This window comes from Mastigoproctus giganteus, chromosome 14 (assembly GCF_048544385.1).
Source record: "Mastigoproctus giganteus isolate SK-2022 chromosome 14, ASM4854438v1, whole genome shotgun sequence".
Taxonomy (NCBI): Eukaryota; Metazoa; Arthropoda; class Arachnida; order Uropygi; family Thelyphonidae; genus Mastigoproctus; species Mastigoproctus giganteus.
Window position 1 is genome coordinate 93,741,946 of NC_143588.1, and position 15,138 is coordinate 93,757,083.

Genomic DNA, 15,138 nt, shown 5'->3' on the forward strand with positions numbered 1-15,138 from the left:
TGACTAGGTCTTGGGTCATCTGCAGCAGGCTCACAGCTTTCACTGAATTGCTTGTGCCATTTAAATATGGCCGTCCTACCAAAACACTCAATACCATACACTTCATTCACCTCTCTTTTAACTGTTTCTGATGCATTGCTTCAAAACAATCATCAGTGATATGCGGCTAACACTCTCTTCATGCAACACTAGCTTGACAAGTACTGGCATGTGCACACAAAGTCTGCTCAGTAGCAATCAGAGAGAATGCCTCTAGCAGCAGTTATGGAAAAAAGTTTGAACGGTAGACATAAAATCTTGCAGTCCACGAATTAAATGATCACCCTTCATACAATCCAATTGAAGAAATGTGAATTGAAGAAAATGGTCAAAACCATGTTGATTTTTTAATTTTTTTGTCTTTGAGAGCATGTTGATCATTCCATGCTTGTTTTTCTAGACCATATTAGAAACACCACGCCTCATTACTTACAATCAAATCAAGTAAGAAGGGATCATCATCAATAGCACGAATGAACTCTTCACATGCTTTGAGTCTAAATAGATTTTGATCATCAGTGAAACAGTAATGAACCTAGCACAGATCTTCAGCCAAATCTTTCAGAATTGCACGCATTGTTTAATGTGAAGATTCAATCAATCAATGTGCGAAATTTTTCAGACAATTCTGGAGTTCAAAGTGTTGGATGTGTAGAGGGTTTAGCATCTTCCAGCTGATTGTGGCCATCCCATAGTCAGTAAAAAACATATAAGCAAAAGAAAGTTTATCAATTTTACCATACATACGTTTTCCCTATTTGAACCAAAATTTAATGTGTTCTCTTTGTTTCATCATTTAACATAACAGCTCTAACATGATTGTATTTATTATTTAAAATACATGAATGAAACCACTGTAAAAATACAGTATCTATGCAGTAGCACAGTGGGTTACAATATAAGTGAGTTGTTGCTCTCCTTCCACACCATACAGAAAAAGCCTGAGCCGAACTCATCAAGGCAGGAGGAATTTTTATGGACTTTGTTCACACCATGGCTGAGTTTCTCTGGCAAGGGTTGCCTGGCTTCCCTCTGGAAATCTCTAGCCCATCCATCAAAACAGGCAAACTGACCATAAATATATGTAATTTGCAGGTATAATTCACTGACAGGGATGGAGACAATATAAAATGATTATACATGCAATTAACAGCAACTGAAAATTAAGCTTGAACTTAAGCTTGAAACAGGGTATTTGTTCCAATTTACTCAGGCTCAGGGTTTTGGATGGGACAATTACACCTCCTGGGCCTATCACTGCACTATCTCATATTCTTAGTTGCTGTGGAACAAAATGGCAAACCAACAAATACAAATAGCCATGGTTAGCAGCAAACAATTTTGCAGACCTTATGACACTTAACAACTCGGGCTTAATTTTTGTAGCCACAAACATGAGAATAAAATGTATTTGCATTCATTATAATAGAAATAACATGACAAAAAAACAGTTGCGTGGATTTTTTAGGGTAAAAAAAATGAACAAAAACATTTTATTTTGTAAAATGAAACTTATAATGGAGTTATGCTTTACAATGAGCTCAAACTTGTCATTCAATTACTGAATTGTGCTGTCTAAAAATGTTGAAAAAGTAGATTCTGAAATGTTCCCTCTCTATTGTTCTAGCTTTGCCTTGGTGTTCACTATCGAACATTCATTTTTGGCACCAAATTCTTATAACTGAAATTCCAGTTTCAATTCAATTGCCAACTTTTGCATCATCCACAAGGCATTTAAATTGATTGTCAGTTTTGCAATTTTTAAGATATTTTATTGATTCTGAAAGAAAGGGGAGGGGGCAGCTAGTGACATATTCAAATTGATCTCTTAGAGGGCTTTGCTTGTGAAATTTATTTGACTCAAAATGTCATACCAAAGAATTGAGCAGCAGATAAATTTGCTTAAATAGCTTTTTCAATGGTCAAAAATTTCAGACCTTAACTGCCTATACAGAATTCCCTTTTAAAACTGTTCACTTGTTTCTTGTTGACTGAGAGTGTATATACATTTTTTTTCCCCACTGCTCTTTCAATTTTTGGCATTCCCAAGCCAATGCCACATTGGTCCATCCCTTAAGCTGGCCCTGGCCAAGTTAGTTTCGAACAAGAGCTGCATAATTTCTTTCTTCCAGAAACCCTGTTCGTGGTTTTCATCCAGCAAACAGGTAAACTGAACATGGAATGTAGAGACTTGATGATGCTTTGTGGCCTTAGTTGTCCTGGCATGGAAATCAAAACACAGTAAGAGGAGTTCACCTTATAGTAGAAAATGTCAATTTGGAAAACAAACTTTCATGAATTTGGCAAGAGCAATTTCTAAATAAGTAATGTTGGTAATGGTCATTTAATAAAATCATTTGTTTTGTGTACTTATCAGAAAAATGTTCTGCTTGTTACAGTTTATAATGTCAAAATTATCTTTTGGCATCGAATCATTTCCCTGAACTGCATTTTAAACTTAATCAGTTTGTTAAAAAAAGTTCAATAAAAATTAGCTTCATAAGGTCTGTTTAATTAATTACATAAAGAGAGGGCAGGAGTCATCCTGCAGCAGAGCTCATGCTCACTGGTTGTTTTCTTTAAAGGGGGAATCCAACCCAACATTCAGACCACAAACGTTTGGTCCATTGCGTAACCCCCAAGCATGTTATTTATCTGTACCCATTGAAAACAAGCATGCACTCTTTGCCATGAATGGCATAAAAATATCCAAAAAACTTCCCAAGAATCTGATTGGAATAATCTCCCAATTTGATAGAAGATGGGAATTGAACCTAGTTCATATCTCCTCATACCGAGAAAAGTTAAGACAATCATTTAAGGCTCATTTGGCAAGGTCCATGTCAAGACCATTACAATATCTTTTGAAAATAGACACATGTAAGCAGGCACTCTCAAGTACACAGAGGCCTGGACACGGCCAGCTTTTGAGGCCTACACCCAGGGGTGTTCCTAGTGAATGTGGTGCCCAGGTGCCAATCACAATTTTCCTCCCTCAAAATATTTATATTTTTTTATACTTTTATTCATATAATATACATACATTATATATATATATATATATGTGTGTGTGTGTGTGTGGTTATACATACAAAAGTATTATGTTTACACTATTATTAATAAAACTTTATACACCAACCAACAATTCAGCTTTGATGTTCATTATTGAATAATAACTGTTGTATGTACAAAGTATAAAGTGTTCGATATCTAATGGCTCCAGGATTTTACCCCATCTCAGCTTTGGGTACTCTGTTTGTGTATCACAGAACTCTGTGAAGACCAGAGGTAAAATGTGTAGCCTGTGGCAATGACCAGCCATTGAGGTGCTACTTAATTGTGATTTTGCTCATTGAATTGACATGACCATTTAGCCATTGGGCCCCTAGTGAGATCTCCCATTGCCCACACTTAGCCCCGAGGAGGCAGATCAGGCAGTAGAGGGTTCGCTTAAGTTGACAGACCCTGCCACCTAATTTCCATTACAGCGGAAAACCTTAGTGGCATGTCACGTCAATTCAATGAGCAAAACCACAATTAAGTATGGCTGGTCATTGCCACAGGCTACATGTTCTACACAGGTAGAAGTCTCATAACTTAGCTTGTCTTATATAGACCCAGGGAAAGAACAAGCCATACCATCTTCCTTAGCAGATTAGCTCCTCCTTGAAATTCCATTCATAAACAGAATAAACAAATGAGTCCTGCACAATTTCCTAGAAAGGTACTGTGAACAGGGTGTCTGAAAATATTTTGACCAAGAAAGTACAGCCATGTACAGTGGAGGATCCAGAAAAATGATGGGGGGGCACCATGTTATGCTTTATTTGTGCACAAACAAGGCATAAAATAATGTGCAGAACAAAACAAATATGACACTGGCGGACACAGGCACACAGCTAAAGTCTGAATTACTTTGAAGTAAACATTAGGCACGATCAAACCACTTGATGTCTAGAACTAAAATGGCAATCACATCAGCATCAGTGTTCCCAACTGTAGTCAGTTGAAAATAGCTGAGCCACAATACAAAAATAGATAAGATCCTATTAATATTAATTTTTTTTTTTTTTTTTTTTGTAGCTAAAGCGAATTTAAATGATTGGTGTATATTCTCCGAAAAACGACAGTGGGGACACATTCCCTGGTACCCCTACCTTGAATCTGCCACTGGCCATGTAAAAAAAGCTGTAGTCCACCTGAACCTCATGTGAGTTCTGAAGGGTTAATTTATATAGTAAATTTAGAGCAGATTTATATAGTAAATTTAGAACATATCAACCAGAGTTCAGTAACATGTTCATATTCAGAAAAATATGACATTTAAAATTCTCTTCATATGTGTAATTTCAGGTTTTTCAGGCACCCTCGGGATGGCCCAACCCTACCTCCAGCCATAATAAAAAAAAGAAGATATACAAAAACAAAATAGGGCATGAAAAAGAGAGACACAATTTGAATGTATTCTTTAGCTAATTTCACAACATGGTGAGTCTTGAGTGAGGGCAGGGCTGGACTATGGTACCCACACCCCATACAGAAAGATTATTTTTGTGCTCCTATGCATATCCTGGAAATCTGCATAAAGCTTTGTAAAAAAATTCTTTCATTGCTCTTCAGCTTCTGGCAACACGGTAAGAATGGTGCCCAGGGCTGCTACCCTGTTAGACTGGGCCTTAATCTGGCACTGAGTGAGGGTTGCATACTTTTAACTTTCAAAAAACTGGGTTTTTCATCCAGGAAACAGGCAAGCTGCCCAAAGTATAGAAACAATTACAGACAATATATGGATGTCTCACAGCTTTAGTTGGAGTATCAGTATATTGTGTTACCTGGCACTTAACACATATAATCTGTACAAACATACTGTTATTGAGGAAAAATATTTGTAACACTACTTAACGTCCCTTTTGAGCTTGGGCCCCAATAGGTCTTGTGTGTAAGTACTGTAGTTGCTTTAGAACATAGACCATTACAGCCATTATATCACTCTTTTAAATAAATAAAAAGAATGTTATTTATCTGTACCCATTGAATACAAGCATGCACTCTTTGCCATGAATGGCATAAAAATATCCAAAAAACTTCCCAAGAATCTGATTGGAATAATTGGAAAAATTATCAGCTATATGAAGAATACAAAAAAAAAAAAAAAAGCCACATCATCGCTTGAATATTTTTCTCCAGGTTCTCTCTGTGTGGGGGTGCGATATATAGATATTTTGTCTAGGTCCAAAAATTTATAAATACATCCCTGTTGCTTCTTGAAACTTAACACTTAGCTCAATTATATGTTTCTACTTTTTGTGGAAAATACTGTACTGTAAAACAGTGCTACTCAAAGTGTGGTCCGCGACGAATTGGAAATTGGTCAAATATAAAAGTTTGGGAAGCACTGCTCTAAAACATATTTACACTTTAATACAACGATGCACCTATTTGGCTAGTTGCAAAGCTCCAAAGAGAAACAATTAACAAAAATAAAAAAAAATAAAAAAACCAGGTAAGTTTCTAGAATGACTAGATTTTCAAAAATCAAAATCAAAATAAAATGAATTCTTGTGATGTCCAATTTTCACATAAGAGGACGTCCATTACTACTCTATGCATTAACCCTAGTCTAAACAGCGCTTCTGATTTTTCAGCTTCCCCCCCCCCCAAAAAATCCAGGTGCGTTATTCTTTTAATATAATAAATTTGCACACTTTAGAAACATGATAAATTCTACATATGGAACAATTCAGATGATTCAGCCCACAACCAGATAAATTTAAATAGGTTAAAACAGCAGTTATTCTCTCATTCCGCCCCACCTCTCCAAAAAAAAAAAAAAATTACAACTGCGACACTCAAATTATGTGACTGGTCGGTCGCCCAGTAGCACAAAGACTCTTCCATAGTATAGCGTTAACATATTTATTATAGTGACGTGAAAAGGGTTATTATTAAAACCATAACCATCATTCCTCGGTAGTATAGTGGTAAGTATCCCCGCCTGTCACGCGGGAGACCGGGGTTCGATTCCCCGCCGGGGAGAAAGTTAATTTTTTTGCCTAATCGCTTTCCTTGCTCTCTTTTTTTCTTTAATGAGACGAATTCATCTGTACTCGATAAATGTAGTGGAATGCTCCGAAAAACCTGTATTGGAGAGGAATTGAGCTATTTCCTCTTTTGTCATTAATGCTTTGACCAAACCAACTCTGCCTACTGGCAAAGCCGTACTGGTTACGCTATTTTAGAAAGCGGCGAGGAACCAGCCGCTTTATTATTATTATTATTGTTGTTGTTGCTCATATTATTTCTCCCTGATTGGGAAATTCCACTCCGTGACGGGTACTGCTACCAAGTACACCGCCGTAGCCTAGTGGTCAGGCGCGCGGGTGCATAAGTACACGTGCCTTGAGTGGCCGGGGTTCAAGCCCGTGACTACTGAATACGGTGCTGTTTCTTGTATTCTGTCTATCTTGTGAACTCCTCTGACCGTTTGGTCGTCCCGGAGTATAAACAGAAAATTTATTTATTAATTATTTATTTATTTATTACACAGGGTGGTTGTAATGTCCGATGTTACTGTCGGTCGATGAAGTCTCTAACTATCCTACAGGTGTTCAGGATTGCGACTTTCTGGAGTTCCTTGTAGGTGTTCTCTGGGAGACCTATTGTTGCTATGTAGAGTCTTTGGTACCATACCGATTGTTGACACGATGATTGGGATGGTTGATACTTCTTACATATGCCACATCTCCTTTAACTCATGTCTCAGGTTCGTGTACTTCCTAATTTTTTTCCTCGTGGATTTTCTGGACATTGCTAGTGTTCGGCACCGTTATGTCAATTCGTTATGTTAATACTGCCTGGGGTTCGTACTTGTAGTATGGTACACTTTCTTTGGTCAACTGGTATTTCCTCGCTAGCTTCTGATGTATTATCCTGGCTACCTGGTCGTATCTATGAGTGTACTCAGTCTGGGTGATCACCTTGCACCCCGCGGTGATGTGTTGGATCGTTTCTGAGGCCAGGTGGCATCGTCGACATGTGTCATCTGACATTCCGGGCTCCTTTGCGATGTATTTTCTATAGTTTCTGGTGTTGACTACCTGGTCTTGGATGACCAGCATGAATCCTTCAGTCTCGGGAAAGAGCGTCCCGCTTGTGAGCCATTGGAAGCAATGTTATCGATGTGATCTTGATGGAGGTCAGTGTAATGTCTGCCATGGAGTGTCTTCTTTGCCGATCTTTCTGTCTTCGTTTCTTGTACCGTTTGGGCGGGAGGGGTTTCCTCGCTTAGGTTGAGCGAGGTATACTACTTATCTATCTTCTTTATGGCCTGGTGGAGTGGTGCTGTGTTGTTCTCGAAGTAATCTTTCAGGTTAACTATCGCCGTTTTCTGTTGTTCTGTCAGGTCTATCAGGTCCCTTCCTTCCTCTTTCCGAGATATTGTTATTCTCTCCACTGCTGACTTCGGGTGGTGTTGGCGACTCTTGGTCATCATTGTCCTTGTCTTTCGCATGATATCTTCTAGCTCGGTGTTAGTCCAATCTATTATAATTATTATTATTATTATTATTATTATTATTATTATTATTCATATGGTGCAAGGAAGCCTAAGGCTTATGCTGCACCAGCCAAAAAAAAAAAAAAAAATTCCCGAGTTACCCTGAGAGAGAGAGAGAGAGAGAGAGAGAGAGGAATCACCAAGAAAGAGAAGAATAATGATATCCAGCTCAGGCTTGGTGTGCCAAGCCCATACTCACCAGATGTGAGCCCCTTTACATCATGTTCGAAAATAATGGCTCGCGGAAATACCGCACTTTTCATACATGTGGGCTAAAAGTTGAAGAGCTGCAGGTTGCCGCCCCCTGTAGTAGGATTTTTGGAGCATCGTAAACTAAGGCCATTTCTCCGTGTACATTGTCTGTAAATTGCGTATGTTCTGAGGTCGATTTTCTGCTTTCTGGACAAAAAAACCCGAGTTTCCGGGGGAAAACCATGCTGTTCTCGCCTGAGACCGACTACCTCAGCAACGTTGTGAAAAAAAAGGCCAAGGAAAAAACCCTCACATCATCGACTAGACTGGAACTCAGGTCTTTTACACCCGGTTTGGGGAGGATGGCGATCCTAACAACTGTGCTACCCATGAGGATATGAATACATTCGTTATCCTTATTTAGTAATCACGTGAACTGGAACAACTGCATTGAAATGTGTGTGCTACTAGGTGCGTTCAAGTCATAAGGCCTCCCAATTTATTTCTAATAAAGCAATCGAAGTATACGTGCGGGACTGCTTTTAATTTCTTGAGTACTTCCATTCTTCAAAACTTCTTCATACGAGGAAACTCATATAAAGAAGTTTTGAAGAAAAAGTTCCAGTCAGCCGTTCAAAAAAAACCGTCCACACAGAATGAATGACATTCGTTTCCATTAGGAAAATGCTTCACCCCATCGTTCTGGAAATGTGCAATTTTTTAAACAAAACAAACATTGAGGTTATCCCACATCCTCCATACTCAGATACGCTTCTGACCTTGCACCTAGTGATTTTTCGTTGTTCCCAACGATGAAGGATGCTCTTCTTGATAAATATCGTAGTCGACAGCAGCTCCCGTCATTTACCAATGTGCCAAATACGCCACCTTTGTGTTGATGGAATGTGTGAAAATTGTGTGCGCCTCTTAGGAGGTGCACACTATGTTGGAAAGTGAGACAAGTGTTACCTCTCTGTCTTGTATAATTTACGAGAAATAAATTTGGAGACTTATTACTTGAACCTAATAATCTAATAACACCTCCTAATACACTCTATTTCGGCTATCGTAAAACAGTTTCGCGGCCAGAAAAAAGTCAGAAAGCACTGGACTACAGTACATTCTACAGAAACTGACCCATATGGCTCGAGTAACCGATGAGCAAAAAATAAATAAAATAGAATAATAATAATAATAAAATGGTATTAAACTTTTTAATTTTGACTTGATATGACTAAACGTTTGTAATATAAACTAGGCTTAAATCTGATAATGAAATTATGTACATAAGGATTAAATACACTGTACATTATGACTGCCGCCATATTTTATCAATCAGCCGTTTCTTCCCGCCTGGTGGCACACGTGTCGCGGTCATAACCAGTAAATGTGATGCAGCAGGTTCGTGACATTGATCGCGATGGGAAGGGACGTGATCTAACGAACTTCAAAAAAGAGATGATTGTGTTGCGGTTGAAGGGTGGGGCAGTATTACGAAAACTGCAAATCTTGTGCACTGTTCGCTGAATGCTGTAGTTAAAGTGTTCCAAGAGTGGGCGAATCATTCACGCAAGTCTTATCATGGTCATGGTGAACATAAACTGTCCCGTATTATGAGCCGATAGCCAGAAAATGATAGAATGGCTAACATGGATTTTAGCATTAGCATTAGCATTAGCATTAGTAGAGGCATATGATGCAAGAAAGCAAGCTTATTCAGCATCAGCCAAAAAAAAAAAAAAAAAAACCCACTCCCATTTCACCCCTCTGTTCGTTCGAAATACCTGTCCAGTTGAGCTTTAAATTTGTTTAGGCTATCAACTTCTACAACAAGTGATGGAAGTCGCTTCCACCAACCCACCACCCGCTGGCCAAAGGCAAATTTCCGCACATCTATCCGACATCCGTCCTTCCTCAATTTGAATTTATGCCCTCTGAGGTGATTATTCTGAGCAAGATGAAGAATCCCATTGGCATTGAGCATGCTCAAACCATTCAAAGCCTTATACACCTCTATCAGATCACCTCGCCGGTGCCTAGTCTCCAGACTGTAATTTGCAAAACTTAAGCCTTTCTTCGTAAGAGCAACCCTTTGTTCCATTCACTAATCTTGTTGACCTTCTCTGTACCCGTTCCAGCAGTTCTACATCCTTCTTGAAATGAGGCCTCCAGACCTGTATACAGTACTCAAGATGTGGCCTAACCATTGCCTTATACAAGGGAATAATCACCTCCTTATCCCTGCTAGAAAAATTCCTGTATATCATTGACAAGACACCATGAGCTACTCTTGCAGCTCGTCTGCACTGCTCAGAGAACTTCATATCTGCCTGCACAATTACCCCCAGGTCCTTTTCATTCTCCACCACTGTCAGTGTAGTACCGCAGAGTTGATACGTTGCTCTGGGGTTACTGTTTCCCATATGTAGTACTTTACATTTGTCAATGTTAAACTTCATTTGCCACCTCTCAGCCCATCTGTTCAACCTTTCCAGATCCTGTTGCAGCAGCATAGCGTCAGTAGTGTCCTTAACGACCCTGCCAACCTTTGTATCATCTGCAAACTTGGACATTAAACTTGATATCCCATCATCAATATCATTCATAAACACAGAAAACAACAACGGACCCAACACTGAACCTTGAGGAACTCCACTAATAACATTAGTCCACGTTGAGCAGTGTCCATTGATTACCACTCTCTGTCTTCTACCACTCAACCAACCCATTATCCATAGCAGCAATTTGCCTCCAATGCCACACTGGTCCAATTTGTGCAGCAGTCTTCCATGTGCAACAGTATCAAAAGCCTTTCTAAGATCCAAATATATAATATCAAAGTTATTCCCTGCATCCAGTTCTTTTGTGACTACATCATAGTATCCAATCAAATTGGTCAGGCAAGACCTGCCCTTAACAAAACCATGCTGCGTCTGAGCTATAACTGAATTCTTGTCTAGATGATCCTGCAGTCCTTCTTTAACCAGTGCCTCCATTAATTTACCTGGAACAGAAGTTAAACTAACTTACCAGGGTACGACCAGTGGTGTTTTCAAGACCACGATCCCACGAATTTTTCTCCATATGGACCTCTGGAGTGAGTGTCCAGTCAAGGTACTCATATTTATGGCCACCCATCGCCAATAATGCCTGGAGTATGCATCTGAATGGCGTCATTGGACTACTGACGACTGGAAAAAAAAGTTATTTTCCTGCTATGCGATATGGACAATAGATGGAAGTTAGGCAAAAAAACTACGATGAGAATTCACTGCCTCCTGGCTTCTATAGGACCAGGACATCAGGTGTATAAATCCTTGAATGGTTTTGAATGGTTTCAGCATGCTCAATGCTGATAAGATTCTTCCTCTTGCTCAGAATAATCACCTAAGAGGGTATAAATTCAAACTGAGGAAAGACAGTTGTAGGATAGACGTGCGGAAGTTTGCCTTTAGCCAGCGGGTAGTTGATTGGTGGAACAGACTTTCATCTTTTGTTGCGGAAGTTGATAGCCTAAATAAATTTAAGGCTGAGCCGGACAGGTATTTGGAACGAATGGAGGGGTGAAATGGGAGCGTTTTTTTTTTTTTTTTTGGCTGAACCTGCATAACTTGCTTTCTTGCATCGTATGCCTCTATTAATGCTAATGATAATGCTAATCAATGTTTAGGTATGGCGGATATTTTTCTGGGAATCATTTGGAGCTGTGTTACCCATAGACTGCACTCTGAATGCTAAAAACTATATATCTCTTGTTGTTGATCAGGTACAATCCTTGTTGTTGTGTCTGGTGTTATGGTCGGTTGAGGAACTCTCTGACTGTCTTACAGGTGTTCATGATTGCGACTTTTCGAAGTTCCTTGTAGGTGTTCTCAATCTGCGCGTGTAGCACAGTGGTATCATCATGGTCCTATCCACCAGGTGGAAAAAGCCCGGGTTCGAATCTCGTCGATGACGTGAAGAACTTTGATGGGTTTTTCACTCCGTGGCTGAGTTACTCGGTCTCAGGCGTAGATAGCAAGTTTTTTGCCCTAGAAACTAGGGTTTTTTTCGTCCAGCAAAAGAGGCAAATCGACTAGAGAACACACGCAATTTACAGACACAAATACGGGTTTATGTAATCAATTAGGGTTACCCTAATATAATAATTTGAATTGAATTTGTAGATATTCTCTGGGAGACCTATTGTGGCTAGGCTGTTATGTAAGGTCTTTGGCACCATACCGGTAGTTTACACGATAATCGAGATGGTCGTTACTTGTTGCACAGGCCACATCTCTTTGATCTCCAGTCTTAGGTTCATGTATTTCCTGATTTTCTCCTCATGGACTTTCTGGAGGTTGGCAATGTTGGGTACCGCTATATCAATCAGATAAGTAGCTTTTTCCTTCTTGTTGACAAGGGTTTGTCCAGTTGGTTGTGTGGGATTGTCTTGTCCGTTATTATGACGCATTCCCAGTACAGCTTGTGGGTTGGGATCTCTAGGGCTCGTAGTTGTAATACGGTACACTTTATTTGATTAACTGGTACTTCCTTGCTAGCTTCTGATGTATTATCCTGGCTACCTTGTCGAGTCTACAAGTGTACTCAGTCTGGTGATCACCTTGCATCCCGTGGTGATATGTTGGATCATTTCTGAGGCCAGGTGGTATTGCCAACATGTGTCATCTGAAACTCCGGGCTCCTTGGCAATGTATTTTCTATAGATTATTATTATTATTAGCCATATGGTGCTAAGAAGCCTGAGGCGTTTGCTGCACCAGCCAAAAAAAAAAAGTTTCTGAGAGAGAGAAAAAAAAAAAAAAAAACAAGAGTTAGAAGTAGAAGGAAATCGCCAAGAAAGAAAAGAATGATGATACTGCTCGGGACACTGGGTGTGCCAGGCTCGTACTCACCAGATGTGACCCCATGGTGTTCCAGCAGGATTGAAGAGACCTTTAAGAATACGAATACCCCAACTCCACACGAGATTCAAACCCAGACCTCTCTGAACGAGTGAAAGATTTTCATGGATCATGCTGACTAAGATGCCACGGTCAGGTGTTAAGTAATAACCAGGATGCCAAATGTTCTGGCATGTACGGGAAAACGCTTTTGCAGTTCGTCACGGGCATTGCTTAATTATATCTTGATTTTACACACTCGATTATTACATTATTATATATTATTCCACTCATATATCATTAAATTATTATATATTTGATTAATAAAAATAAGATAATTGATAACGAGCATTTCGTTTCGTGAAAATTCCCATTTCGACCCTGCTGTTAAAAGATCATAGTTGCATATTGTCAGTGTCCATGGCAGGTCCCAAAAGTGCTGTTGCCAGCCACTTTAACCAGGTGATATTCCACCGCTGCCTAAAATAGTACAACGAGTATGGCTCTTCCAGCAGTTGGAGACTGTCAAAGTATTAACAGCAAAAGTAGGAGTAGTTCAATTTCATCAAAAAAAAGTAAATTTTACTTTTAAAGGCCATCTATATACAGTATTATAATTTTTCTTTCAGTATTTTAAGACATTTAAAATATATATATATATTATGTTTATATAGTTATTTGGGGTAGGTTCCCTCCACTCACTCCAAAAGCAAGTTTTTCGGAGTATTCCACTACATTTATCGCGTACAGATCAATCAGTTTGTGAGCAATCAAAGTGAAAGAGCGAGAACAGTAAACCATTATGCAAAAAAAAAACATAATAATAAAAAATAGAGTAAATTAAATTCCACGATACTCTATTTAATAAATAATTGAAATAAATAAGATAGAGCGAGAGAAAGAAAAAAAAAAAAAAATTCTCCCCGGCGGGGAATCGAACCCCGGTCTCCCGCGTGACAGGCGGGGATACTCACCACTATACTACCGAGGAACGCTAGTATATATTTTAATATATAACACTTTTCAGCATGTATAATATATATGTATGTACTTTAATACATATGAAAGAATGCATGTTTTTATGCATGTCCCAACTAACGTTGGACCAATTATTATTATTATTTTTTTAAACTATATAAAATTACCCATTTTATTTTATTTTATTTTATTTTATTTATTTTTTTTTCACAAGGGGGGGGGGTAGAAACAAACGTTCCTTGGTCCGAACAGTGTAATGACCTATAAAGGTTTTATGCATATCAAAAACTGATGATTCAGCCTATTATATTAGGTCATATATAATAGAAAAAGATAGGCATTCGGCAGAGGGGAAAAAGGCACTAAAATATCCCTCAATAAGAATTTTTATGCTTTTTATGCCTCTTTCTTCAGTGGAGAGGATATAATTTTTACAACTTAAAAATTATATTCAAAATTGCAATTTTTTTTAAAATCTTTTTCTTAACTTCGGTATTTTGGCAATTACTATAAATGAATAAAACATAAATTAATTGAAAAATTATTTGCAGAAAAAGGTGTTTTTCCTTTTTACTTTTAGGAAAACGTTTCTGTGTTTATTTTCAAATTCCGATTCTTGTATGATGCATTGTCTTTTCATTCTTCAGCTTTAATTAAACGGGTTTTATACGCAACATTTAGAATTAAGATTGCAGGTAAAATAACTGGCATCATTGTGAGTTTTTTTTTTTTTTTTTAATGAAACCGGATACGAAAGGTATTATAACCAGTAGCATAGCTGGGCGGAGTGTAGGGGGTATGTGCCTGCAACATTTTGTCTTAAATGGCGCCTATCCTATGGAAGGGTGCACAATTTCTTGACAAACAGACATAGTGTGCATAGTATTAGGGTCAGGCGCCACCTGTGGTTCTTACATCTGCGTCATATGTTCGCTGTGAAGGAATACAGTACTACTGTAAATTCCAGAAAAGTGTTGTGTGTTGTATATGACATATTGCGTTAGGTTCTGTTGTGTGTCCTGGCATTTGGCCGCAGGGTCCCTGGTGGGACTCTAAGTTGCCCGCACACACCACTAGGAGGTAGCCAGTCTGCCCATTATTCTCTTGGCTTGTCTCCGCCAGGGTCGCCAGAGCTTTCTGGACGGAGACAAAAAAAAAAAAGAAAAGGTAGAGTCGGGGAAGTACAGAGTGTATGCAAGAAAGGAGGGTATAGCTAGAAATATGGTGGACGTAGGCGAAGGCATCCTCCAGGTTATCAATGGAGCAATAAGCGCCATCAGTTGAAAGTGGAACCCGAGAAGGACGATAAATAAGACACAGCAAGAGAGCTGCGTGTAAGTTACCACTGAGAAATCAGGTGACCCTTACGCCAGTTAATCCTATCCAGGTTAAGATCGGTTGGCCAGTTAGGTAAGGATCAGATTTGAGTTGTTCCTATTTTGTGTTGGCAATAAGGTGCTCCGTCTTGTGAAGAGGGCTTGTGCAAAATTG

General features: G+C 38.9%; 1 protein-coding gene and 2 non-coding genes across 3 annotated transcripts in view; 1 reads left to right on the forward strand and 2 right to left on the reverse strand.

Annotated features, from left to right (window-relative positions):
- LOC150075378 (thiopurine S-methyltransferase-like) overlaps positions 1-12,803 on the reverse strand; it is a 43,023-nt gene extending 30,220 nt beyond the window's left edge. The window contains exon 1 of the mRNA XM_090388468.1: positions 12,682-12,803. Within this exon, the coding sequence (XP_090244594.1) occupies positions 12,682-12,803 (122 nt within the window). The remainder of the gene's footprint in view (positions 1-12,681) is intronic.
- On the forward strand, positions 6,004-6,075 carry TRNAD-GUC (transfer RNA aspartic acid (anticodon GUC)). Its single transcript has one exon. It is a non-coding gene; the product is annotated as a tRNA-Asp (tRNA).
- A 785-nt stretch (positions 12,804-13,588) lies between the features above and the next one.
- TRNAD-GUC (transfer RNA aspartic acid (anticodon GUC)) lies at positions 13,589-13,660 on the reverse strand. Its single transcript has one exon. It is a non-coding gene; the product is annotated as a tRNA-Asp (tRNA).
- Positions 13,661-15,138: the final 1,478 nt, after the last annotated feature.